Raw genomic sequence first — 25,489 nt, 5'->3', positions numbered from 1 at the left:
AGTAGTGAAAACTGAGAGCTGAACACTTCAAATATGTGCCCTTTTAACGTACACATCATCTGCCCTTACTGAAGGGCAGCCTTACCTCCTGTCACATTCCCAATTCACCAAGCAATCAGGAATTCAATTTGTAGCTACCAGTTCTCTCATAATTCCCCCGCCTTCAGATGCTATTCAGCTTCCCTGGTACTCATCTTTTAGCCTCATCTTAAGCATCCTCCTCTTGATTTGACTTTTTCCTTCCCTTCTCTTCTGGATACTTCATTTCCCTCTCTAGAGCTCTCTGCATACCTGTATAATTTTCTTGGGAAAAAGAAGTGGACACTTAACAGTTTTTTTTTTTTAATAAATTTGTAAGTGAAAATGGCCATACTGCCCAAAGTAATTTATAGATTCAATGCTATTCCCATCAAGCTCACAGAATTGGAAACTACTATTTTGAATTTCATATGGAACCAAAAAAGAGCCCATGTAGCCAAGACAATCGTAAGCAAAAAGAACAATGCTAGAGGCATCACACTACCCGACTTCAAACTATACTACCAGGCTACAGTAGCCAAAACAGCATGATACTGGTACCAAAACAGATAGATAGACCAATGGAACAGAATAGAGGCCTCAGAAATAATACCACACTTTACAACCATCTGATCTTTGAAAATCTGATAAAAACAAGCAATGGGGAAAGGATACCCTATTTAATAAACGGTGTTGGGAAAACTGGCTAGCCAAATGCAGAAAACTGAAACTGGACCCCTTCCTCACACTTTATAAAAAATTAAGATAGATAAAAGATGTAAACATAAAACCTAAAACCATAAAAACCCTAGAAGAACACCTAGGCAATACCATTCAGGATTTAGGCATGAGCAAAGACTTCATGACTAAAACACCAAAAGCAATTGCAACAAAAGCCAATATTGACAAATGGGATCTAATTAAATTAAAGAACTTCTGCTCAGCAAAAGAAACTATCATCAGAGTGAACAGGCAACCTACAGAATGGACGAAAATTTTTACAATCTATCCATCTGACACAGGGCTCATATCCAGACTCTAGAAGAAACTTAAACAAATTTACAAAAAAAACAAAAACAAAAACAAAAAAAACAACCCCATTAAAAAGTAGGCAAAGGATAGGAACAGACACTTCTCAAACGAAGACATTTATAAGGCCAACAAACATATGAAAAAAAGCTCATCGTCACTAGTCATTAGAGAAATGCAAATCAAAACCACAATGAGATACTATCTAATGCCAGTGGCAATGGTGATCATTAAAAAGTCAGGAAACAACAGATACTGGTGAGGATATGGAGAAACAGGAATGCTTTTCCACTGTTGGTGGGAGTACAAATTAGTTCAACCATTGTGGAAGGCAGTGTGGCAATCCCTCAAGGATCTAGAACTAGAAATACCATTTGACCCAGCAATCCCATTACTGCGTATATACCCAAAGGATCATAAATCATTCTACTATAAAGTCACTTACAAACATATGTTTACTGCAGCACTATTCACAATAGCAAAGACTTGGAACCAACTCAAATGTCCATCAATGTTAGACTGGATAAAGAAAATGTGGCACATACACACCATGAAATATTATGCAACCATAAAAAAGAATGAGTTCATGTCCTTTGCAGGAACATGGATGAAGCTGGAAACCATCATCCTCAGCAAACTAACACAGGAACAGAAAACCAAACACTGCATGTTCTTACTCATAAGTGAGAGCTGAACAATGAGAACACATGGGCACAGGGAGGGGAACATCACACACCAGGGCCTGTCAGGGGTTGGGGATAAGGGGAGGGATAGCATTAGGAGAAATACCTAACGTAGGCCGAGCACGGTGGCTCATGCCTGTAATCCCAGCATTTTGGGAGGCCAAAGCTGGTGGATCACAAGGTCAGGAGTTCAAGACCAGGTTGGCCAACATGGTGAAAACCCTTTTCTACTAAAAATACAAAATTAGCTGGGCATGGTGGCAGGTACCTATAATCCCAGCTACTTGGGAGGCTGACGCAGAAGAATTGCTCGAACCTGGGAGGCAGAGGTTGCAGTGAGCTGAGATTGTGCTGCTGCACTCCAGCCTGGGTGACAGAGAAAGACTCCATCTCAAGAAAAAAAAGGAATACCTAATATAGATGACGGGTTGATGGGTGCAGCAAACCACCACAGCACATATGTACCAAACCTGCATGTTCTGCACATGCATCCCAGAACTTAAAGTATAATTAAAAAAATAAATATTTAGGGGGCTATATTTTTTACAATGATTTGCATATGCAGTCAAGAATTGTTCACTGCTACCGGAGTTCTGAGTTGTCACTCCAGGTTTATTTCCAAGGATTTTAAAAATTATGTAGGAATACCTCATACAACCGTGGCCTCAAACTACTATGAAGTCAACAGCAGCCAGTGCTTCTGCTATAGAAAATAACCACACATGAAACTGATGTGACTTCTACAAAAAGCAAAGAAACGTGTTTCAGTGGGCATGCAGTGAAAACATACACATTAGATTTTTCAATACTGAGAACAGGTCTAAAAACCTCATTAGTTGAGATCCTGATCTGGGAACCACAGATGTAAAACAAGTAAAACCAGGAAGACCGAGGGCAGGATAATTTTATAGAAGATTCAGGTGCAGTATGTTGTGTTTTGTACTTTTCACTGGACTACAAATTGTTTTGATATGTCAACTGTATAGTAACTACGAGTACCTAATTTGAATAAGGGAGAGCACAAAGATAGGTATCTTTCTATACATGTACCATAATCTCCACACTCACATGCAGGCACACACATAAAGAGATGGGAAAATGAAAGTCTGGAGGTAATTTTTAAAATGACTGAGGTGCAGGAGAAAGGGAGGGGTTGTCTGCTCAAACTATTAGGAAGCTGGAATTACAGAATTCTGGTAATTTGGAATTCTATACTCAGAAACTAAAGAGCCTGGGTTTAGCTGAACTACTCCAGAAAAGGTTAAGGAGTCACATGCAGAACAAATGAGAGCAATTTCCTTCCTATCTTTGATTCTAATTTTAAAAACACAGTAATGTGTTTGACAGAATTGGTTTTACACTAAAGTAACAACTCTTACACAAAGCAGAAAAAAAACAGGTTTTAATGATTAAAACAGATGAATTAATAGTTTATAATGACCATTAACTAAGGGAAGCCCTAGAACAAGAAATAAGGATTTTTAATTGCATGCAAAACCTAGTTACCATAAAAACCAATGCAATACCAAAATATCTCAGCTTCCTAGCATAGACTCCAGGTCTTTTTATTTCCAATTCTTGGCAATCAAAATATGTACACTTTTATATGCACCTGGTTGTGGAGGAATAAGCTTATTCACATAGGTCTACAAATATCTTCCACAGATAGGAGGGCACAAAAGAACAGTATCTTCCTCCACTTTTTTGGGTCCATCTTGAAAAACAAAAAGGCACTCCCAAAGGTTCCTTGGTAACACCTTTGTTAGGTTTCTTAATTACTAACATAATCTTTACATATAAAGCTAATGGTCCACTCATTTCATAGATCAGGGAACCATTAGGCATTGGAACCGCCTTTAACTCACATGCCAAACAACTGGCTTTCTTAAACAATAACAAAAACTGTACATTGGTTTCAAAAACATCTGGGCTTTGTTTCCTTGACAACTTATATATGTTTAATCACTGGACTTTGGCATGCAGAGCCAAACATATCATGGAACTGAAAGAACCACAATATGAGATGTGACAGAAGACTCTTTGAATCATCATTCTCAGTTTTCCAACAACAGCTGCTCCAGCTCCCTTATACGAATTCAACTTTGTCCCTCAGAGCACTCATGCTCTGAACCTGGGTTTAATCTCTCTGCTGGAAAATTTATTAAAGATACTTAGATAAATTACCAAGTCTTTCTCTACGATCATCAAACAAAGAGTAGTGGGAGTCAGTTGCTCACGGGTAGTTGTCCACTATTCACAGAATCTTTAGAAACCATTTGCCTGAGGCCAAGGGGAATTTGCTTTATCACTAAATCTGACCATGTTGAGCCATACTAAAACTGCACTTGGGTAACTAGTCTCAAATCAAATTGAGCTTATGTATTGCTCTACATTTATTGCATCCACACTGTGTGCAATTTCTGATGCTGAATAAGAGAAATGCGGCAATTAAAGGCTTCACCACAAGCATCACATTCATGAGTTTCTTGGGTTTTCACCTCTGCGTGAATCTTCTGATGGTTGACAAGACTGCGCTGCTGACTGAAACTTTTGTCGCACTTCTCACACTTATAAGGTTTCTCTCCTGTGTGTATTCTCTGATGCTGAATAAGACCCGAGTTCCGACTAAAGGCCTTTCCACATTCATCACATTTATGGGGTTTATTACCTGTGTGAACGCCCTGATGTCGAATAAGATTACAAAGCTGACTAAAGCTTTTGCCACACTGTCTGCACAGATAGGGTCTCTCACCAGTATGGATTCTCTGATGTTCAATAAGAAATGAGCTCCGACTGAAGCTTTTCCCGCAGACAGTACATAGATAGGGCTTTTCACCAGTGTGGATTCTTTGATGTTGTACAAGATGAGCACTAACACTAAAAGTTTTCCCACATTCATCACATTTATAAGATTTCTCCTTAGGGTAGATCTCCTGATGTATAACAAGACTGCAATTTGGATCAAAACTTTCCTTAGTTTCATTGTATGGATAAGTCTTCTCCCTGGTGTGAATTCTCTGATGCTGAATAAGACCTGAGCTTCTACTAAAGGCTTTTCCACATTCCTCACATTTATGGGGCTTGTCTCCTGTGTGAATTCTCTGATGACGAGTAAGATTACAAAGTTGACTGAAACTTTTCCCACACTCTTTGCACTGATAAGGTCTCTCACCAGTATGGATCCTCTGATGTTCAATAAGGAATGAGCTCCGACTGAAGCTTTTTCCACACTCAATACAAAGAAAAGGCTTCTCCCCAGTGTGGATTTTTTGGTGTTGTATAAGGTATGTACTTAATCGAAAGGCTTTCCCACATTCACCACATTTATGGGGTCTTTCCCCAGTGTGAATTCTTTGATGCTCAACAAGCAATGAATTTCGACTAAAGCTCTTCTTACATTTGGTACAGTGATAAGGTTTCTCACCAGTGTGAGTTCTTTGATGCTCAATAAGGTGTGATTTCCAACTGAAGGCTTTCCCACAGTCACTACATTTGTGGGGTTTCTCACCTGTATGAATCCTTTGATGTTTAACAAGGCTCCTTCTCTGGCTGAAGCTCTGTTTACACTGATTACACTGATAGGGTCTTTCTCCAGTGTGGATTCTCTGATGTCTAATAAGGGTTGAGCTCACACTAAAGGTTTTTCCACAGTAGTTACACTCATAGGGCCTTTCCCCAGTGTGAATTCTCTGATGTTCAATAACAAATGAACTGCGACTAAAACTTTTCCCACATTCATTGCACTGAAAAGGTTTCTCACCAGTATGGACCCTTTGATGTTGAATGAAATGGGCCTTGCGGACAAAACCCTTTCCACATTCTTCACATTTATGGCATTTCTCTTCTGAGTTTGGTCTTTTACGGATAATGTTAGTGTTTTCTCTGAACATTCTCTGTTCCTGGGTCAAAGATTCCCTTGGTATTTCCCACAAGAAGATCCCTCTTTGTTTATCTAACCTACCAACAAGTTCAAAGGTTTCTCTACCCATAGGATCCTGGTCAATTTCACTTTTGATTCTTGTAACTATTACACCCTGTGGTTCCACTTCTTCCTCAATTTCTTCAATTTCTTGTTTTACAGTTGGCTCCTCATCCTTATCTCTGTTCAAAACATCTGGAATAATAAACAGGAAATACAAAGATCAATCAAGGTCTTTAAGGCAAGGAGAAACAAAGTAAGGTGGGCAAACAGAGAAAATAAATCAAGACAAAGTGGGATTAATCAGTCTCTCAAGGAAAACAGGATAGGATGAAAAAAAATCCCACTAAGTTCAGGAAAATTTAGGATGAGAAAGCATTATTGGAATATGATCAGACCAAATAATTAACAGAAGGGACCAAAAGCTAATGGCTGGGCATAGTGGCTTATGCCTGTAATCCTATCATTTTGGGAGACTGAGGTGGGAGGATCATTTGAGCTCAGGTGTTTGAGACCAACCTGAGCAACAGTGAGACTTCATCTCTACAAAAAAAAAAAAATTTTTTTTCTTTAATTAGCCAGGCACGGTGGCAAAAACGTGTAGTCCCAGCTACTCAGGTAGCAGGAGGATTGATCACTCAAGCCCAACAGGTCAAAGCTGCAGCGAGGCATGATCGTGTCACTGCACTCCAGCCTGGGCAATAGAGTGAGACCTAACTCAAAATAATAATAATTTTAAAAAGATGCTAAGAAAGATAAAAGACAAAGAACTAGGGGAAACAATAATTCATTCATTAACAAGCATTTATTCACTGCCCATCAAAAGCACTCCAGAAACAATGTAATCAACCAGGATTCAGAGATAAGACATGAAGCCTCCCTGCCAAATGGAATGGATGTTAAGTAAAAATGGGGAAAGAAAATATTATGTAAAAAGCAGTTCCTATACAAAGAGACAAAATGGCTTTTAAAAACAATAATAAAGGGTTAGGGGACAGAGAGTCTATAATATCAAGATACAGAGTAAAATAAGTATTAAGAAACATGGTCACAGTTCACGGAAGCAACAACAAAAAAGGGCAGTCTGTGGTAGCTTACGACTTCACCTACCACAAGTCATACCTCAGGTATAAGTGATTCTAAACTCTCTAACAATATAAGACTCAAGGTTCACCAACTTGTTCCAACTGAGAGGCTGCATGACATCTGAGAAATGAAAATCTTGCATGTGTTGAAGAAAAGACAGCACAGTAGTCTGTGATATAACAGAGTTGCATATACCCTGTAGTACATTTAGGCCTGCTTCTGACATCTTCCTGATTTTCCATCTCTTGCTGGAATAGACATTAGATAATTCTGCTAGAAGATTCAATTATGACCAAATTTATATTTTGGCCCTAAATGAGCTCCTTTTTCATACATCCTCTTTTCTCTCAATCTTTTATGGAGTCATCTTTGAATTTTCTATTTGCTTACTTCAAACCAGTCATTATTTTATTCTAAAAAAAAACCTTCTATTATTCCCCTAAGAAACTACTAGAAACTTTATTTCTTCTAAGGCTATTTATAATGTCCCCTCTCAAATTCATTTTCAGTGGACTTCATTTTCTTTCTCATAATGAAAAAAGATAGAAGAATTCCCTCAGCTTTCTGTCCTCTACCTATGAAATTATCTGCCAATGGTACATAAGGATATATCCCACTCCTATGCAAAGGTAATCCATCCATGCTTTGTTGACCCCACTCACCTCTGGGCAGTTGCTTAATTGTCCCCAGTCTTTCCTCTTTCTTCAATGTACATTCTCTAATGACACTTTCCTGCCATTACATAAATATGTCCAACTTTATCTTGAAGCTGAAATCCTTTTCTTTATGAAATCCAAGCATTGAAAAAAAAAATCTTATCATAGTTTTCTATTTCCTATTTTCCATGCCCAACCTCTTCCCATTCAATCTATTCTGCAACCAATGGTGAAATCTGGTTTCTGTTTCCAGCATCTAGAGAAACTTCTTATAAGATCACCAGTGACTCAAATTTTTTAAAAAGGGGCATTTTTTTTTTCTTTTTTTTTGAGATGGAGTTTCACTCTTGCTGCCCAGGCTGGAGTGCAATGGCACGATCTTGGCTTACCGCAACCTCTACCTCCCAGGTTCAAGTGATTCTCCTGCCTCAGCCTCCCTAGTAGCTGGGATTACAGGTGCCTGCCACCATGCCTGGCTAACTTTTTTGTATTTTTAGTAGAGAGGGGGTTTCACCATGTTGGCCAGGCTGGTCTCAAACTCCTAAACTCAGGTGATCCACCTACCTTGGTCTCCCAAAGTGCCAAGATTACAGGGGTGAGCCACCCTATCCAGCCTAAAATGGGCATTTTTCAGTCCTTACGTTATTCAGCAGCACCTGACACTGTTGACCACCCTGGTTTCTTGACATTATCTGTTTTTGGTTTTTACACTATTACATTATTTCCCTCCCTATTTCTTTGTCCTTTTCTGATAAATTTCCCTCATTTATTTCTTTTCCTTTGCCAACTGATTTTTATTATTGTTACCCACATTTACCTATTGACTTGTTCTGTATATACACCCTCCAAATATCTCCAGTTAAATGCCTCACAAAGGGCTCACAATTAACATGGTCATCATCATCTGCTCTCATCTCTTCTCACCTTTAATTATCTCTTGAGAGGCACCATCATCCATTATCCTATAGTCCCAAAGCAGGAATCATCCTCCTATATTTATCCCTTCTTCTTACTGTTAATCAATCATCCAAATCCTAGATTTCTTTCTATCACCTACCTTTTAACTCTCACAATCATGTAGCTGCCTTATAATCTTTGGCTCCAGTCTTCAGGCTGCCAACACATTATATATGCCTTACTGATTCCAGAAGAGATCTCTATAAAATGGAATTCTACTCATGTTATCACCTATAGATTTGGCAGCTCCCCATCACCTTTAAGATCGAATCAAAGCTCTTTGCTATGATACAAATCTTCATGACTCAGTCTCTAAGCCCCAATTCACGTTCCTACCTGCTTTATCATGCTTTATGTAGGCAATTTGCTTGTGTTACAGTCTTTCATATCTTATCTTTCCATATCTCATTTACTAAATGTCCCTCAACACTGTTTACCTGGCAAGCTCTTGCTTTCACTTTAAGATTCAAAGGAATCTTTAAGATTAAAGCAACAGTTCCTTTACAAAGCCTTTACTAAGTCCACTAGACAGATTTAGTGTTCTACTTTTTAGTACCAGCCCTCATCTATAACTCTATTATAGCTATTATTACACTGCACTTTTTAACTGTTTGTTATTTGTTTGTCTCTTCTACTGGATTGTAAATTCTTTGTGAGAAGGCAGTCTCTTCATAGTATTAGTTCAGTGGATACTGTTCCGTCAATTTCATCCAAAAGAATAAGACAAAATTATCATTATGTGAAGATGACATGAATGTATACCTGAAATTCCAGAAAGAAGCCAATGAAAATATAATCCTAATAAGATTGGAATGCTTTTTCTTACTATAAAAAAAGTTGGTAAATACTACAGAGAAATGATATAAGCTCTTCACAATAGCAACAAAAAACATAAAACCTAGCAATAAACATAAGAAATGTGTAAGATCCATAAAAATATTCCATATCATTTTTCTGAAAGACAAAAGGACAGTTAAACAGAGTCAACCAAATGGCTAAAGAGATTCAGTATTATAAGATCTCAATTCTTTTTAATCTATGAAACCAATCACATTCCAATAAAAAAATCAGATGAACCAATAAAAAAGTCAAAAAATCTAAATTTTAACTAGAAGGCAGACTAGTTAAGTACATCCTGAAAAAGGTTATTAAAGAATGACTTACATTACTAGACATAAAATGTAATATATTGTTAAAGCAAATAAAATAATGACATTGGCATAAAAATAAATATGTCAACAGGATAGGCAGGTGAAGAAAACAAGTGTAAGGCTTCCACACAGAGCAGCCTTGAAATGACTATCCATTAGATCTGGGCTTGGCAATGCTTATACAATATCTTCCCATCCTGTGGTCATAGCCAATTTTTCTACAGTAGATAGCTGACTCAAAGTGGGTCTCACCGAAGATCCTGGAATTGAAACTGAAATTGCTAGTTATTCTGAAGGTAGCTAGAATTGTATCCTATCAAACCAGAAGCCGAAAGGATGATAGTATGTGAACATAAGGAGGAAAGACTAAACTGTCAAGGAGAAAAAAGAGATAAGACAGTGTTATAGACTTAATGTTTGTGTTCCCACCAAAAATTCATATGGTGAAGCCCTAATCCACAATGTGATGATATTTGGAGGTGAGGCCTTTGGGAAGTAATTAAATTTAGATGAGGTCATGACGGTGGGGGCCCCCACAATGGGATTAGTGTTCTTATAAAAAGAGGAACAAAGACCAGAACATTTGTTTTCTTTTCTCTCTCTCTGTCTCTCTCCTTCTGCCATGTGAACATACAGTAAGAAGGTGGCCATCTACAAGCCTGCAAGAGGGCCCTCACTAGGAACTCAGTCTGCAATCACCTAGATCTTTGACTTCCCAGCCTCCAGAACTGAGAGATAAATATCTACTGTTTAAGTCATCCAGTCTATGATATTTTGCTATAGCAGCCTGAGCTAAGACAGATAGTAATTCCTGACATTCTGAGAATGATTCAGTTTCTGGTTTCAGTCCTTTTCTCATGTCCAGCTGTAACCATGCTCATATAGTCTATAAGACTTCCCTATACGAATTTCCCTTGTTGTCTTAAGCTGTTTGAATTGATTTCTATAATCTGAAATCAAACAGTTTTAATAACATCATAGCTGTGGGGAGGGAGAGAAAGCAAGGAAATAGGAAAGTAGAAGTAAATAAACTTTAGTATAGAATATGAGTTGGCACACTTTTTCTGTAAAGAACCTGACAACAAATAGTTTGGGCTTTCTGAATCAGAGTCAGTGTTGCAACAGCTCAATTCTGCTATTATAGCATGAAAGTCATCCTAGACAATACATAAATGGGGATGTCTGCGTTTCAATAAAATTTTCCTTACAAAAACAGGCAATGTGCCAGATTTGGTTTGTGGGCCATAGTTGCCAATCTCGCCAGCACACAGACTATAAAATGAACAGTTGTCCTGGATGACATAACAGAATGGGAGAATGGTCAATTTCTAGGGTGTAGCACAATGTCTGTTAACTACTCATCGAATGAATTAACGAATTCAATAAATTAAAAAAGACTATAACCAAAGAAGAAAAACAGTGAGTTCAAGGTCTTGTACCTACAACCATTCCAGTTCTCTTAAGACCCAATCTGGGCTCAAGTAGACTGAAAGAGTTATGAAAATGGAAGACATCCATGATCTGAGATATTAAGCTATCAACCGTATCATCAATATAGCTATTAAACTTTTTTTTTAAATCAGCTTGAAAAGGAAAAGTACAAATGAAAAGCCAAAACTATAAAGCTGGTCCAGAGTTGCATTATGAACAGCAGTAAGATGAAGTAGAAGAGAATACTGCACTGCAACAGTAGAGTAATAGTGATCTCTCATCACGGAAGCTCTCACCAAAAGGATGGAGATAGGGTCTATTGAGGAGGATGAAAAGACTCCTATGGGAGGAGAAATGATGAATGATGGAAAGCTGTATTAAAGTTTAAATAAAGAAGACAAGTACAAGATCACCTATGGGCACACTGTCATACCTTGTCCATGTGGTATTTACATGCTGCACTTTTAGAGAAAGGTAGGGCTGGGCACTTATCTGGTTCTCTCAACCAGAATACTATTAATGTATGAATAAGCTGGCAGTGACTGAGAGACATCATGGCATATTAAAACACACACACACACACACACACATACACACACACACACACACCAGCAGCTGATATGGCTGAAGACTAAAGTGGTATGCAGGAAAAAACAGGTGAGGCAAGAAGGCTAGGCAGAGGCTATACTTGGAAGGTCCTGTATAATAAGAAATTAAGATTCATATCCTTTAAGCCATCAGGAACCATCAGAAGTTTTACGCAGTTAACTAATACAAAATCACTTTGGTAGCAGTAGAGATAATATATTTTAAAAAAGGAAACCAGTGGCAAGGGGCTAGTTTAGGGATTAATGCAATAATCCAGTTAAGAGATACTGAGTCTTAAATTAACTATACTTACTCAGTCATACGAATATTTAAGAAGCATATAATAAAGGTCCTGCTCTGTGCTAAGCGCTAGAGAAATCAAATGAAACAGGTATATTTACCATCCTCACAGTAACCAGTGAGGTTAGAAAAGTAACATATATAGAATGATTGCAGTATAGTATGATAAATTCAATAACAGGAGTATATACAAGGTAGAACAAAGAAAGGAGTGTTTAACTCTGGAGAGAAGGCCCTTGATTTTAATGGATTGAAACTTGCCAGGTGTGAGTTACTTATGTGGTCTTCAAAAGATGACTAGGAATTTGAAGCTCAACAGAGGAGATGACAACAACAATAAAAGTCAATATTTATATTGTACTTACTACATGCTAGTCAGTGTCTTAAATGTTTCACATATATTAATTCAGTTTATGCTCACAATAACCCTAAGGGATAGGTGCTAATATTATTTCCATTTTATAAAAAAAATAAACTGAGGCAAAGAGAGGTTAAATCACTACAGTCACAAGGCTAAGAAAGTAATGGAACCAGGATTTAAACATAGGCAGTTAGGCTCGCCATTACCTTTCTTAAATGGAAATAAAGATTTGGGCCGGGCGCAGTGGCTCATGCCTGTAATCCCAGCATTTTGGGAGGCTGAGGCGTACAAATCACCTGAGGTCGGGAGTTTGAGACCAGCCCAGCCAACATGGTGAAACCCCGTCTCTACTAAAAATACAAAAATTAGCTGGGTGTGGTGGTGCATGCCTGTTATCTCAGCTACTCAAGAGGCTGAGGCAGGAGAATCTCTTGAACCCAGGAGGTGGAAGTTGCAGTGAGCCAAGATCGCGCCACTGCATTCTAGCCTGGGCGACAGAGCTTGACTATGTCTCGGGAAAAAAAAAAAATTTGAGACTTATCATTACAGAGTGGTAGCTGATCTGAGTGTAGGTAAGTTCCCCCAAGGAAAGAGTACACACTGAGGGGAAGTCTGAGAATACAAGCCAATGGAGGGAAACAATAAAGAGTTTCAAATATTCACAGAGAGATAGAATAAAATAAGGTCCCAAAAGAGTCTACTGCATTTGACAATGACATTATTACAGACCACTGTTCAACAATTTAAGGGGAATATTGGAGACAAGGCAAAGGGGCTCAGACACAAGGGGAGGTAAAGAAGTATAGAACACACATTGACTACTCTTAAAAAAACTTAACTATGAAAAGAACAAGTAGTAAATTACAGGCAGCAGCAAGAGGGAGACTCTAGCTTATAGGAGAGATTTTTCTTTTTTCTTCTCTTTTTTCCTATTGGAAGAGCTATGAATGTACCAATCATCAGAATGAGGGTACCAAGGGAGAAGAAATAGAGACCGAAACTATAAGGGAAAAAAGGATGACTGGTAAGTTTCTGGAAAGGTGAGAAGATGAGAGCAGCTTTAAGTGTGCAAATAAGAGGCAGAGAAGTTGAGAGTTTGTGCTTATTGGCCTTTATTTTCTCTGACAAACAGAAGATGATGTCACTACTAAATGATGGAAAGCTTTTGGAATAGTCACTAAATAGAACAGGGCAGTGAGCCTATCAAGGACAAAAAATATTGCTAAGATATAAAAACCCAGTAGAGATCAGAAGAAAAAAGCCATACTTTCATACAGGATATCAGTCCTTTTGGCTAGAGAATTTCTCCTGCTGTGTTTAGCAATTTGGATAGGAAAGAGAAAAAGGTGCATTTTATAACAAATACAGGATTTGACGTTTGCAGAATAGGTAGAGAATAAAGACAAGCTGGTAAGAGAGCTTGCTGGTGATTAGATGGGGAGGCAAGCCCAGAGAGGATGTACACCTTGGTGAAAAAAGAGAGACGTCAGGGGACAGGAAACATTGTTAATAATGAACGGGTTTAGGTGGAAAGGAGTAGGAAACACAGAGCAATTGTAGTAAGCTCCACAAGGGGAGAAAGCCTGTCTCTTTTGGTTACCCTTGTCTAGTTACAGTCAATAAACTTCCATTGCCAAATACCTGGTCAGAGAATAGGGTATTGGGATTTAGGAGTTGGCTGTTATGACAAAATTGATATGATCCATGTTGCAAGATGCTGAATAAAATTGGAAAGCAGAGTCCCTGAAGTAAGATCCACTGAGGCTGAAGTATGAACTGGGCCATCCATGGCAGGAGTTGGACTATGAAACATGTGACAAAGTTATGTGTGAGGAAAGAAACAAAAAGCGGACAGATAGTGAAAAGAAACTGAGTGGAAAAAGCAAGACTGCTGACATCTCAAAGAAGGAGAGATTTTGTCTGAAGGTGGAAAACTAATGCTTTGGGGACAGCATTTAAAAGCTGGGAGAACAATAACTTCTCCCTTCCAATACTGAGACAAAGGATGGGGAAGGAGGAGGATGTGGGAGGATAAGCAGCCCCCACTTGAAAAACTGCCAGAGAAATGATGTCCTTGGGAAAGTGCCAGGTTTCAGTTAAGGCCAGGAGGTAAGGAACGTTATGTGAAGAGGAACAGGGGCTCCAGAAGGCAGAGTGAAAAAGGGTGGGAGGAAAGCTGTGGGAGGATGAGCCAGGATAGAAAGTACAGAACAGTATGGGAATGAGATTATGGAGACAGGATGCCGGAAAGGCTTGCATTTTGGTGACTGCGAGCAATCTAGGGATCAGAGTTATGGAAACAATTAATGGCTTAAAGGTTTGAATCGGAACTTTAGGACAAAGCAGTTTTGGTACTGGTTTCCATCCAAATGTTCTGTTAGTCTGATTTCTCTCTACCTTCTTAAGATATTTTAATTAGAGAAACAGCAGATTCTTACCCAGTGAGACCAGGTTTCCATAATTCTCCATCATGACATCTTTATACAGGCTTCTCTGAGCTGGGTCCAGATAATCCCACTCCTCCTGGGTAAAAAACACAGCCACATCCTCAAATGTCAGCAACCCCTGAAATAGTATGATTTCTGCAGTCAGTTCTTGTCTCAAGGACAATTCTACCACTGAAAGTGGCAGAGGCAATCACTTATCAGGGCCAAGTAGGCCAGGAGGAACAATGATAACTGAAAGTTCCATATGGTGCCCAATTCTGGGAACGAACTGTAACTGACAGGCATCTCAGAAAGGACCTAAGGATAAGGCTTTTCTGATTTAATAATTATGCCCTAACAGTTTAATGTTAGTGAACTGCCCCAAGGCCTCTCCAAGCTTCCCTCATCTCACTACCTGCTACAATTCTCCATTTGCACTGGCTTGTGACTCTATGCAATTCCTTGAGGTTCTCTAAGCGTATACTTTGGGTACAGGCACTGTGCCAGGAACAGAAGACACAAGGGAAGGTCAAAAATGGTGCTTCACCTGAAAAACTCACAAATGAGAGAGCTAGTCTGGAGCATTACTTATTTTCTCAAGCCGATTTATAAAGTCTCTCTAGAAAAAGAAAAAAAAAAGGAGCCAGTGGGCAGTTTGTTCGCGAACCGCACCCCAGCTCACTAAGTGGGGAGTTCCTTGCAAGGCGCTGGTCTTAAAGAGGCGGTCAGGAGGTTGGTGGGGAGCCTGGGGGAGAAAGCAATGTTGTGGCCTTGCTGGGGTAGTGGCGAGACAACGGGGATCCCGGGGGGTGCTTACTTACCTTTGGCTCCGGCGGGGGACTCGGGGAAGCCATCTCCCGGCCAGAGAATAGGGGCAGGAATTGGGGGCGGCCGCACGGAAAGGAGCCTCTGGTGAGGCCTAGCCTGCTGCTGGAAATTAGGCCCGACGAAGACGAGGACCCCTGGCTGGGTCCGGCCAGTGACTGCCTCGGCCCCCAGGCGGTCACGACCCCAGTAGCATATCAGACCCGATCCCTGGCTGTCCCCCAACCCCGAACCCCTACCCCCACTCCTGTCTTGTTGCGCAGCCTTTCAGGCCTCGCAAGAGCCTCCTCCCCGCTGCCAGTTCCTCCTCCTTTCAGCCAAGTAGCGCTGTGACCGCCCGCCCCCGGACCAGAAGGCGTCACCCGGATCATTCCCGGGACGCCCCTCAACTACAACTCCCGTCATGCTCCGAAAGAGCGCCGCGACCCAGACGCCGCCGGCAACAGCTACGGGACTACATTTCCCAGCGTGCAAAGGGCGAGGGAGCCTGCCGGAAAGGGAAAACGCTTGCCACTGAGCTTGTATCCGATTGGCTGTCTGGGCGCGTCACTGTTGGCTGAGGGCTGCTCTCAGGTCAGTGGATCTCAGCGAAGATGGCCGCGCGATATGTGTCCGGCATTACCAGAAGAGTCTTCATGCGGAAAGTCTCAGGGGCACCACGTAGAGAATTTTGGTCTCGATCCAGGTAAAGCCGAAGGGTGGACGGTGGGTTACGTTCAAGGAAAGTTAAGGAGGGACGAGTTCAAAAGAGAGTGTTACACCTTCGTGGTCCCGCGCCTGATCAGAGCAAGGACAAGAAGGTCCCGTTAGGGTCCCGAGTTGAGAAACACTCATCGAGTGGTGGGACCCAATCTCTTCCCCTCTTAGTTTTCTGATTTTATAACGGAAATACCACCCCCTTTTCCTTTCGCTTCACTCATTCATTTATTAAGCAAACAGGATTAACCTCTTGTGCGAGGCACCCAGTGAGTTGTCTGCAAACACATGAAAGCGCCTGATAGGCCGGGCGCAGTGGCTCACTCCTGTAATCCCAGCACTTTGGGAGGCCGAGGCGGGAGGATCACCTGAGGTCAGGAGTTTGAGATCAGCCTAGACAACTTGGCGAAACCCCGTCTCTACTAAAAATAAAAAATTAGCCGGGCGTCCTGGTGCACACGCCTGTAATCCTAGCTACTCGGGAGGCTGAGGCAGGAGAATCGCATGAACCCGCGATGCGGAGGTTGCAGTGAGGCGAGATTGCGCCATTGCACTCCAGCCTGGGCGATGAGTGAAACTCCGTCTCAAATTAAAAAAGAAAGAAAGAAAGAAATCGCTTGGTAAACTAAACTCATTATTTGCCGGCTGTGTTTCTTCACAAGCAAGGTTCAGAAATATAGTACGGCCTCCTCATTTTGTGTGTTCACTCATTTTGTGAGTCATTCAACAGATTTCTCAGGGCCAGCATTACTGTAAGCACCTAGGATACAGCAGGAAAAACAAAGTCTCTTCTCATCCTCGAGGTATTCCAAACTATAAGGAAACGGAGGCCCACAGGAGGGAAGTGTTTTTCCCAAAGTCACAAAGCAAGTTAATTGCAAAGCTGGATCTAGAACATATGTCTCCTAACTCCCCATCTGTTGCTTTTTCCGCTGCACGGCTGTACCATGTGTAGTTGTTTGAAGGTAAATCTAATTTGATTTATATAGTGTTTAGGAAATGAAAACTTATGGTAGGAACTGTAGGGAACAATGCGCTCTTAGGTTTCAAACAAAAACTACTACAATTAGGAAAGATTTTTTTCATCAGCTCATATATTAGCTTTCCCTCTTCTTTGGTTAATATTTGTTATTATCTCTCAGATCTCTTCCAAGTTTGTTTTATTCAGTGACTCAACAAATATTTTTTAGACTGTTTACGCCAGGCTATATTTTAGGTGTTTTAAGAATACAGAGGTTACTAAAACAGACTAAATTTTTGTTCTCATAGAGCATATGTTCTAATCGAGGAAGAAATGAACAAATGTATAATGTAATTTCAGGATGTAGTAAATTATGAAGAAAACTAGAGAAAATAAGAGATAACAGAATGATGAATTATATTTTCTTTATTATTTATTTAAAAAAATTATGTTTAAGGTATAAAACGATGTTGATTATTAGTCAAGCTAATTATCATATTCATCTCTTCACATACTTTTTGTTTTGTTTTAGATAAAGGAAGTCTCACTATGTTGCCCAGGATGGTCTTGAACTCCTGGGCTCAAGTAATCTTCCCCCATCAGCCTCCCAAATTGCTGGGATTACAGGGGTGAGCCACCACACCTGGTCAGTTATTATTTTTGTGTGTGTGGTGAAAACACTTAAAATTTACTCCTGGAAGCTTTCCAAGTATACAATATAGTATTATTAATGATTGTCACCATGGTGTACGTTAGATCTCTTTAAATTTTACCTTTTAATTTTAAATTTAAAAATTTAAACTTTATCTTTAAATTTTACCCAATATCTCTCCATTTCTAACACCCCTGGTAACCACCATCCTACTCTCTGTTTCTGTGATTTTGGCTTTTTTAGATACTACATGTAAGTGAGATCATGTGGTATTTTTCTATCTGGCTTATTTCTCTTAGCATAATATTTTCCAGGTTCATCCAGGTGTTACAAATATCCTTTTTTAAGGCTGAATAAAATGCCATTTTACGTGTGTGTGTGTGTGTGTATGCATTGCATGCACATAATATACATATATTCATACATGCATAGGCACACACATACATATATACACACATGGCATTTTATTCAGCCTTAAAAATTGTGTATTTATGTATCTGTGTATACATATATACACACATACTGCAATGAACCTGAGAGTGCAGATATATTTTTGAGATACTGCTTTCATTTCCTTTGGAAATGGAATGTTACCCAGTAATAAGATTGCTAGATCTTAGAATAGTTAGGAAAGTTCTGTTTACAACTTTTTGAGGAACCTCAATACTGTTTTTTATAATGGTTCTGCCAGTTTTCATTCCTACCAGCAGTATATAAGAGTGCCCTTTTTTCCATGTCCTCCCCACACTTGTCTTTTTGGTAATGACCATCCTAATGGGTATGAGGTGATGTTTCATTGTAATTTTTTTAATGTTTATGGATGCATAATAGTTGTACAAATTTATGTGGTACATGTGATATTTTGATGCAAGCATACAATATATAATGGCCAAATCTGAATGGTTGACATATTTATCACCTCAAACATTTATTTCTTTGTTTGGGGAACATTCTAAAGCTATTTTGAAATATAAATAAATTGTTACTAACTATGGTTACCCGTGAAATCAAACACTACAACTTACTCTTTCTAACTGTATTTTTGTACCCATTAACCAATCTGTCTTCATACCACACCTCCTCACTATCCTTCCTGGCCTCTGGTAACCAACACTTTATTACTACCTCCATGAAGTTATATTTTTTTGGTTCACACATGGGAGTGAGAACATGCATTATTTGTCTTTCTGCACTTAGCTTATTTCACCTAACAGTGTCCTCCAGTTTCATTCATGTTACTACAAATGACAAGATTTCATCCTTGTTGGCTGAATAAAATTCCATTGAGTATATGTACAGATTTTTTTTATATCCATTCATCCATTGGTAGAAACTTAGTTTGTTTCCATATCTTGGCTATTGTGAATAGTGCTGCAATAAACATAGAGTGCAGATATCTCTGATAGACTGATTTCCTTTCTTTTGGTAATGGTAATTCTATTTTTAGTTTTTTTAGGAAATTTCCCTACTTTTCTCCATAGTTGTTGTACTACTTTACATTCCCACCAACAGTGCACTAGTGTTCCCCTTTCATCACATCCTTGCCAGTATTTGTTATTTTTTGTCTTTTAAATAATAGTCATTTTAACTGAGATGAGATGATACCTCATTGTGGTTTTGAGTTGCATTTCCCTGATGATTATAGATCATTTTTTCTAATGACTTGTTGGTCATTTATATATCTTCTTTGAGACATGTGTTTTCAGATCTTTTGCTCATTTTAAAATCAGGTTACTTTTTTGTTATTGAATTGTTTGGGTTTTTTATATATTCTGGTTATTAATCCCTTGTCAGATAGTTTGTCAGTTTTTCTCCTATTCTGTAGGTTGTCTGTTCCCTTGTTTATTGTTGCCTTTGCTATGCAGAAGCTTTTTAGCTTGATGTAATCTCATTTGTCTGTTTTTGTTCTTGTTGCCTGTGCTTTTGAGGTCTTACTCAAAAGGTCATTGCCCAGATCAATGTTCTGAAGCATTTAATCAACATTTTCTTCTACGCAGAAGCTTTTTAGTTTGATGTAATCCCATTTGTCTATTTTTGTTCTTGTTGCCTGCACTTTGGAGGTTTTACTCAAGGCCCTTGCCCAGACCAATGTCCTGAATTTCCCCAGTGTTTACTTTTGGTAGTCCTATAGTTTTGTAACTGCCCTACGGGTTCACTTTGCTTAGACAGAGCTGATTTATCAAGACAGGTGAATTACAATGGAGAAAGAGTTATTCTCACAGAGCCCCTGTGTGAGAGACTGGAGTTTTATTATTACTTAATTCTGTCTTCCCAAAAACTCGGGGATTGAAGGTTTTTGAGATAATTTGGCAGGTAGGGGCTCGGAAAGTGGGGAGCGTTGATTGTCAGGTTGGAAATGAAGTTATAGGGGGTCTAAGTGAGCTCTTCTGTTCCTGGGTGGGATCACAGAACTGGGTGAGCCAGATTACTGGTTTTGGTAGTATCAGCTAATCCACTGAGTGTGAGCTCTGCAAACAATCTCAAGCACTGACCTTGGATTTTAAAATAGCCACGTTATCCCCAGGAGCAATTTGGGGAGGATCATACTCTTGCAGCCAGACTCTGCATGACCCCTAACCATAATTTCTAATCTTGTAGCTAATTTGTTAGTCCTACATAAGCAAACTGGTCCTCAGGCAAGAAGGAGGTCTTTTCAGGAAAGGGCTATCATCAATTTTGTTTCAGAGTCAGATCATAAACTGAATTATTTCCTTCCCACGGTTAGTTTGGCCTGCGCCCAGGAATGAACAAGGACAGCTTAAAAGGTTAGATGCAAGGTAGAGTAGGTTAGGTCTGATCTCTTTCACTGTCATAATTTCCTCGGTTATAATTTTTGCAAAGACGTTTCAGTTACAGGTCTTACATTTAAGTGTTTCATCCATTTTGATTTGATTTTTGTATGTGATGAGAGATAGGGCTATAGTTTGATTCTTATGCGTATGGTTATCCATTTTTTCCAGTATCTTTTATTGAAGACTGTTTTATCCCCAGTACATATTCTTGGCACCTTTGTTGAAAATGAGTTGGCTATAAATGCATGGATTTAATTCTGGTTTCTGGATTCTGTTGGATTCTGTGTGCCTGTTTTTATGCCAGTACCGTGCTCTTTTGCTTGCTATAGCTTTGTAGTATATTTTGAAGTCAGGTAATGTAATACAGCTTTTTTTTTTTTTTTTTTTTTTTTTTTGCTTAGCATTATTTTGGCTATTCAGGGCATTTTGTGGTTTCATATGAATTTTAGGTTTTTTTCTATTTCTGTGAAGAATGTCATTGGTATTTTGATAAGGATTACATCGACAGTGTATTGCTTTGGGTAGCATGAGCATTTTAATAAAATTAATTCTCCCAATCCATAACATGGAATATTTCCATTTTTGTGTATGTCCTCTTCCATTTTTTCATCAGAGTTTTGCAGTTTTTATTGTAGAGATCTTTTACTTCTTTGTTGAAGTTTATTCCTAGATTTTTTTTGTGTGTGTGGTTATTGTTAATGGAATTTATTTCTTGATTTCTTTTTCAGATTGTTCACTATTGGCATATGGAAATGCTACTGATTTTGTTTGTTGATTTTTGCATCCTGAAACTTTACTGGATTTATTATTTCTAAGAGTTTTTGGTGGATTATTTAGGTTTTTATAAATAAAAGATTATATATCAACAAGATATATGAGATTATATATCACATATAATAGGTAAAATCATATATCAAATAAGAACTATTTGACTTCTTTTCAATTTTGATGTACTTTATTTCTTTCTCCTGTCTAATTGCTGTGGCTGGGACTTAAGTCCTATGTTCAATACAAGTAATGAAAGTGAGCATCCTTGTCTCGTTCAAGATCTTAGAGGAAAGGCTTTCAATTTTTTCCCTATTTAATGATGCTAGCTTGTTTTGTGTCCTTGTTTGGTGGCTTTGTCATATATGACCTTTATTATGTTGAGGCATGTTCCTTTTGTATCCAGTGTATTGACAGTTTTTCTCCAGAAAGGATGTTGAATTCTATGAAATGCTTTTTAAGCATCTATTGAAATGATTCTTGTTCTTGATTCTATCAGTGTGATGTATCAAGTTTGTTGATTTGCATATGTTGAACCATTCTTGCATCCTGGATGAATCCCACTTGGTCGTAGTGAATGATCATTTTAATGTGTAGTTTAATTCTGCTTGCTTATGTTTTGTTGAGGATTTTTGCATATGCTTATCAGGAATGCTGACTGTAGTTTTCCTTTTTTATTTTGTCTTGTCTGGTTTTGGCATCAGGGTAATGTAGTCTTGTAGACTGTGTTTCAAACTATTCTCTCCTCTTCAGTGTTTTGGAATAGTTTTGGTAGAATTGGTATTGGTTGGTATTAATTCTTCTTTAAATGCTTGGTAGAGTTCATTAGTGAAGCCATCAGGCCTTAAGCTTTTCTTTGGTGGCAGATTTTTATTACAGCTTCTATCTCGTTACTTTTGTTTGGGTTTTCTGTTTCTTCATGATTGAGTCCTGGTAAGTTGTCTGTGTTTAAGAATTAATCCATCTCTTCTAAGTTTTCCAATCTGTTGGCTTATAGTTGCTTGTAATAATCTCTAGTCTTAAAATTTTTGTGATGTCAGTTGTAATGCCTCCTTTTTTGCTTCTGATTTGATTTATTTGTGTTTTCTCTCTGTTTTTCTTAGTCTAGCTAAAGGTTTGTTGATTTTAACTTTTTAATAAACCAGGTTTTCAATTCATTGTTCTTTTTATTGCATTTTTAGTCTGTTTCATTTCTACACTGATCTTATTTCTTTCCTTCTACTAATTTTGGGTTTGGTTTATCTTTTTCTAATTTTTTAAGGTGCATGTTTAGACTGTTTATTTCAAGTTTTTCTTTTTTCATGTAGGTATCTATTACTATAAGCTTCCCTCTTATTACTGCTCTTGCTGTATTACATAGGTTTTGATGTGTTGTGTTTTCATTTTTATTGCTTCAGGACATTTTTAAATTTCCTTCCTAATTTCATCGACTCATTGGTCATTTGGGAGAATGTTATTTAATTTTTATGTAGTTATATAGTTTCCAGAGTTTTTGTTACTGATTTCTAGTTTTATTTCATTGTCGTTAGATAAGTCCTTGATATGATTTTAAGTTTTATGAATTTGTTAAAACTTGTTTTGTGTTCTAGGATACAGTCTGCCCTAGAGAATGTACCGTGTACTCATGAGAATAATGTGTATTCTGCAGCAGCTGGGTGAAATGTTCTCTAAATGTCAAGTCCATTTGGTCCAGAATGTAATTCCAGTGTTTCTTTGTTGATTTTGTCTGGATGATCTGTCTATTATTGAGAGTGGGGTATTGAAATCTACAACTATTATTGTATCGTAGTCTGTCTCTTCCTTTAAATCTATTAATATTTGTGTCATATGTTTAGGTTCTCCATTATTGGTTGCATATATATTTACAATATATATATGCAACCATATATATATTATATATATATGGTTGCTGATGGTTGCTGAATTGACCCTTTTATGATTATGCAATGACTTTTCTGTCTCTTTTATAGTTTTTGTCTTGAAATCTCTGTTATCTGATGGAAGTGTAGCTGCTCTTGTTCTTTTTGGTTTCTGTTTGCATGGAATATCTTTTTCCATCTCTTCACATTCTGTGAAGTAGAATGTAAGTAAAATTAAAACTCAGGTAGGATGTGATATGCTCTGAGAGCAGTATAAAGTGCTGAAGAGATCACATGAAATTACAGTTATATTTGATTCTAGAAATTAGCCCTTTTGGAAGAGAACAATTTTATCCTAAGACTTGTAGAATAAGCAAGATTTCCGTAGGCGAAGATAAAAGGCATTTCAGAAAAGATATAACTTGAGCTAACACATTGTGTCAGGAAAGTGGGAGTGTGTTTGGGACACAGGATATAGAGTAGCACATGGAGTACATGTAGGTGATCAGTGAGAGGTGAGAATAGCAAGGTAGACTGGGGTTGGATCTTGGAGGATGGGGAATCCCAGACAGAATGATTTGCCTTACTTCTTCACCCATTCTTAGGAATTCTTACAGTATGTAAAATACGTACTTAGTTTTTTTCTGTCTCTCCCAACTCAGTTCAACTATGAACGTTCCAAGGGCAGGGGCCTATCTCATTCTTTCCTACTCTCCGCAGTCCCCAGAGGTAGTCAGTGTGCATTTGTTGATTTTGATTGGTAGGCAAGATTTGGTCTCATGTTTTTCAACTTCATTAATGTGGTAAACCAAAGATTAATATGTTTGTTTTTGATCATTCCAGAAAAGAGATAGAGCCAGTGGTTGCTGAGACTGTAGAAGAGGTGAAAGAGGAATCTATCCTAGTTTGTCCACCCTTACGAAGCCGAGCATACACACCACCTGAAGATCTCCAGAGTCGTTTGGAATCTTATGTTAAAAAAGTTTTTGGTTCATCTCTTCCTTGTAATTGGCAAGACGTCTCCCTGGAAGATGGTCGTCTAAAGTTCAGTCTCTTGGTGCATTTAGCTGATGATTTGGGTCATGTAGTCCCTAATTCCAGACTCCACCAGATGTGCAGGGTTAGAGATGTTCTTGAATTCTATAACATTCCTGTTCAAGATAGATCTAAATTTGATGAACTCATTGCCAGTAATCTGCCCCCCAATTTGAAAATCACTTGGAGTTACTAAGCAATTTGGAAGAGAAACACACTGAAATCATTTTTTCTTCCTGGGCAAGGGGGCTGCTTATCATACCTTTCAATACTTTACCATATGAAATACTACCAGAACTGTTCTCTAAACCCACTTTTTCTATAGATGAATGTATCATCTCTTTTTTTTTTTCTCATATTATGAATGGACAAATAACAGGACTTTCTACTTTCATATTTGCTGAAACTTTTTTAAATGAAATTAGGTCATTAATAATTTGAAAAATTTTGAGAGGACACTGTCATTAACTTGGATTTAAGACAGGAGGACATTTCAAGTTCACACCCTTCATTAGGCATAAAGGAGTAGTTGCAAAAAAATATTTTCATCTGGTTAGGACTCATATCTAAGGTAGAGTTATTGTATATTGCACATATACAAATACACTTGTATTAGATAGATACCTATAAAAGAAACAGAAGTATGTTGCATGTTACTGACTGTTCTAGATTAATTTGTTTTGGAATTAAAGTAGATTTGTTGAAGTGTATTGTGTGTTGTAAATTTTTTTAAGTGAAATTCACTTCTGTTCTGCCTTGGCATTTCTTTCCAGTAAGTATAGCTTTGAAAAATTAGAATATGTGCCAACTATTGAGTGCTGTGACTCTTGCTTATAAGAAATGTGCCAGATTCTATGTCTAACTGTGTGTTCTCTTCAGAGGAGATGATGCTTATTTTAAACCTTTTTTCTATAACTTCTAAAAAGTGGTGTTGAGTATTCACTAGAATAGCAAGTCTTTGTACTTTAATGCACTTAATTTGTGGATATTACTTAAATAGCAGGTTATCAGATGGTCCTAAATGACAAAGTTAGTTGTTAAATTTGGGATTATTTATTTATTTATTTTGAGGCGGAGTCTCGCCCTGTCACCCAGGCTAGAGTGAAGTGGCACGATCTTGGTTCACTGCACCCTCTGCCTCCCGGGTTCAAGCGATTCTCTTGCCACAACCTCCCAAGTAGTGGAGATTCCAGGCATGTGCCACCACGTCCAGCTGAATTAATCTTTAGCAGAGACAGGGTTTCACCATGTTGGCCAGGCTGGTATCGAACTCCTGACCTCATGATCCGCCTGCCTTGG

General features: G+C 38.4%; 2 protein-coding genes across 5 annotated transcripts; one reads left to right on the top strand and one right to left on the bottom strand.

The window, feature by feature from the left end:
* Positions 1-3,110: 3,110 nt before the first annotated feature.
* Positions 3,111-15,896, bottom strand: ZNF189 (zinc finger protein 189). Of its 4 annotated transcripts, none has more exons than XM_032240211.1 (3): positions 15,427-15,825; positions 14,618-14,744; positions 3,111-5,844 (listed from the first exon to the last, which is right to left on the bottom strand). In XM_032240211.1, the coding sequence occupies exons 1-3, from the start codon at positions 15,457-15,459 to the stop codon at positions 4,124-4,126; spliced, it is 1,881 nt and encodes a 626-aa protein (XP_032096102.1). In that variant the 5' UTR covers positions 15,460-15,825; the 3' UTR covers positions 3,111-4,123. The 4 variants fall into 4 exon arrangements, with proteins under 4 accessions (XP_032096102.1, XP_032096103.1, XP_032096104.1 ...); XM_032240212.1 differs by having other exon boundaries at positions 14,618-14,702; positions 15,427-15,765; XM_032240213.1 differs by having other exon boundaries at positions 3,140-5,844; positions 14,618-14,699; positions 15,427-15,765.
* An 81-nt stretch (positions 15,897-15,977) lies between these two features.
* MRPL50 (mitochondrial ribosomal protein L50) lies at positions 15,978-24,900 on the top strand. The gene is made up of 2 exons (XM_032240215.1): positions 15,978-16,115; positions 23,999-24,900. The coding sequence occupies exons 1-2, from the start codon at positions 16,024-16,026 to the stop codon at positions 24,384-24,386; spliced, it is 480 nt and encodes a 159-aa protein (XP_032096106.1). The 5' UTR covers positions 15,978-16,023; the 3' UTR covers positions 24,387-24,900.
* Positions 24,901-25,489: the final 589 nt, after the last annotated feature.

The sequence above is a fragment of the Sapajus apella genome, unplaced genomic scaffold, assembly GCF_009761245.1.
Source record: "Sapajus apella isolate SASKATOON/1434 unplaced genomic scaffold, GSC_monkey_1.0 scaffold46, whole genome shotgun sequence".
Lineage (NCBI taxonomy): Eukaryota > Metazoa > Chordata > Mammalia > Primates > Cebidae > Sapajus > Sapajus apella.
The sequence above is the reverse complement of the archived record's forward strand: the minus strand, read 5'-3'. Positions and strand labels throughout refer to the sequence as shown.

What these genes read in the sequence shown, in the direction of transcription:
- ZNF189 (XM_032240211.1), bottom strand. Translation starts at nt 15,459, where the DNA reads ATGGCTTCCCCGAGTCCCCCGCCGGAGCCAAAG. An exon ending in GTCCCCCGCCGGAGCCAAAG is followed by an intron (nt 14,745 to 15,426) that starts GTAAGTAAGCAC and finishes ATACTATTTCAG; the next exon opens with GGGTTGCTGACATTTGAGGA. An exon ending in TGGAAACCTGGTCTCACTGG is followed by an intron (nt 5,845 to 14,617) that starts GTAAGAATCTGC and finishes TTATTATTCCAG; the next exon opens with ATGTTTTGAACAGAGATAAG.
- MRPL50 (XM_032240215.1), top strand. Translation starts at nt 16,024, where the DNA reads ATGGCCGCGCGATATGTGTCCGGCATTACCAGAAGAGTCTTCATGCGG. An exon ending in GAATTTTGGTCTCGATCCAG is followed by an intron (nt 16,116 to 23,998) that starts GTAAAGCCGAAG and finishes TGATCATTCCAG; the next exon opens with AAAAGAGATAGAGCCAGTGG.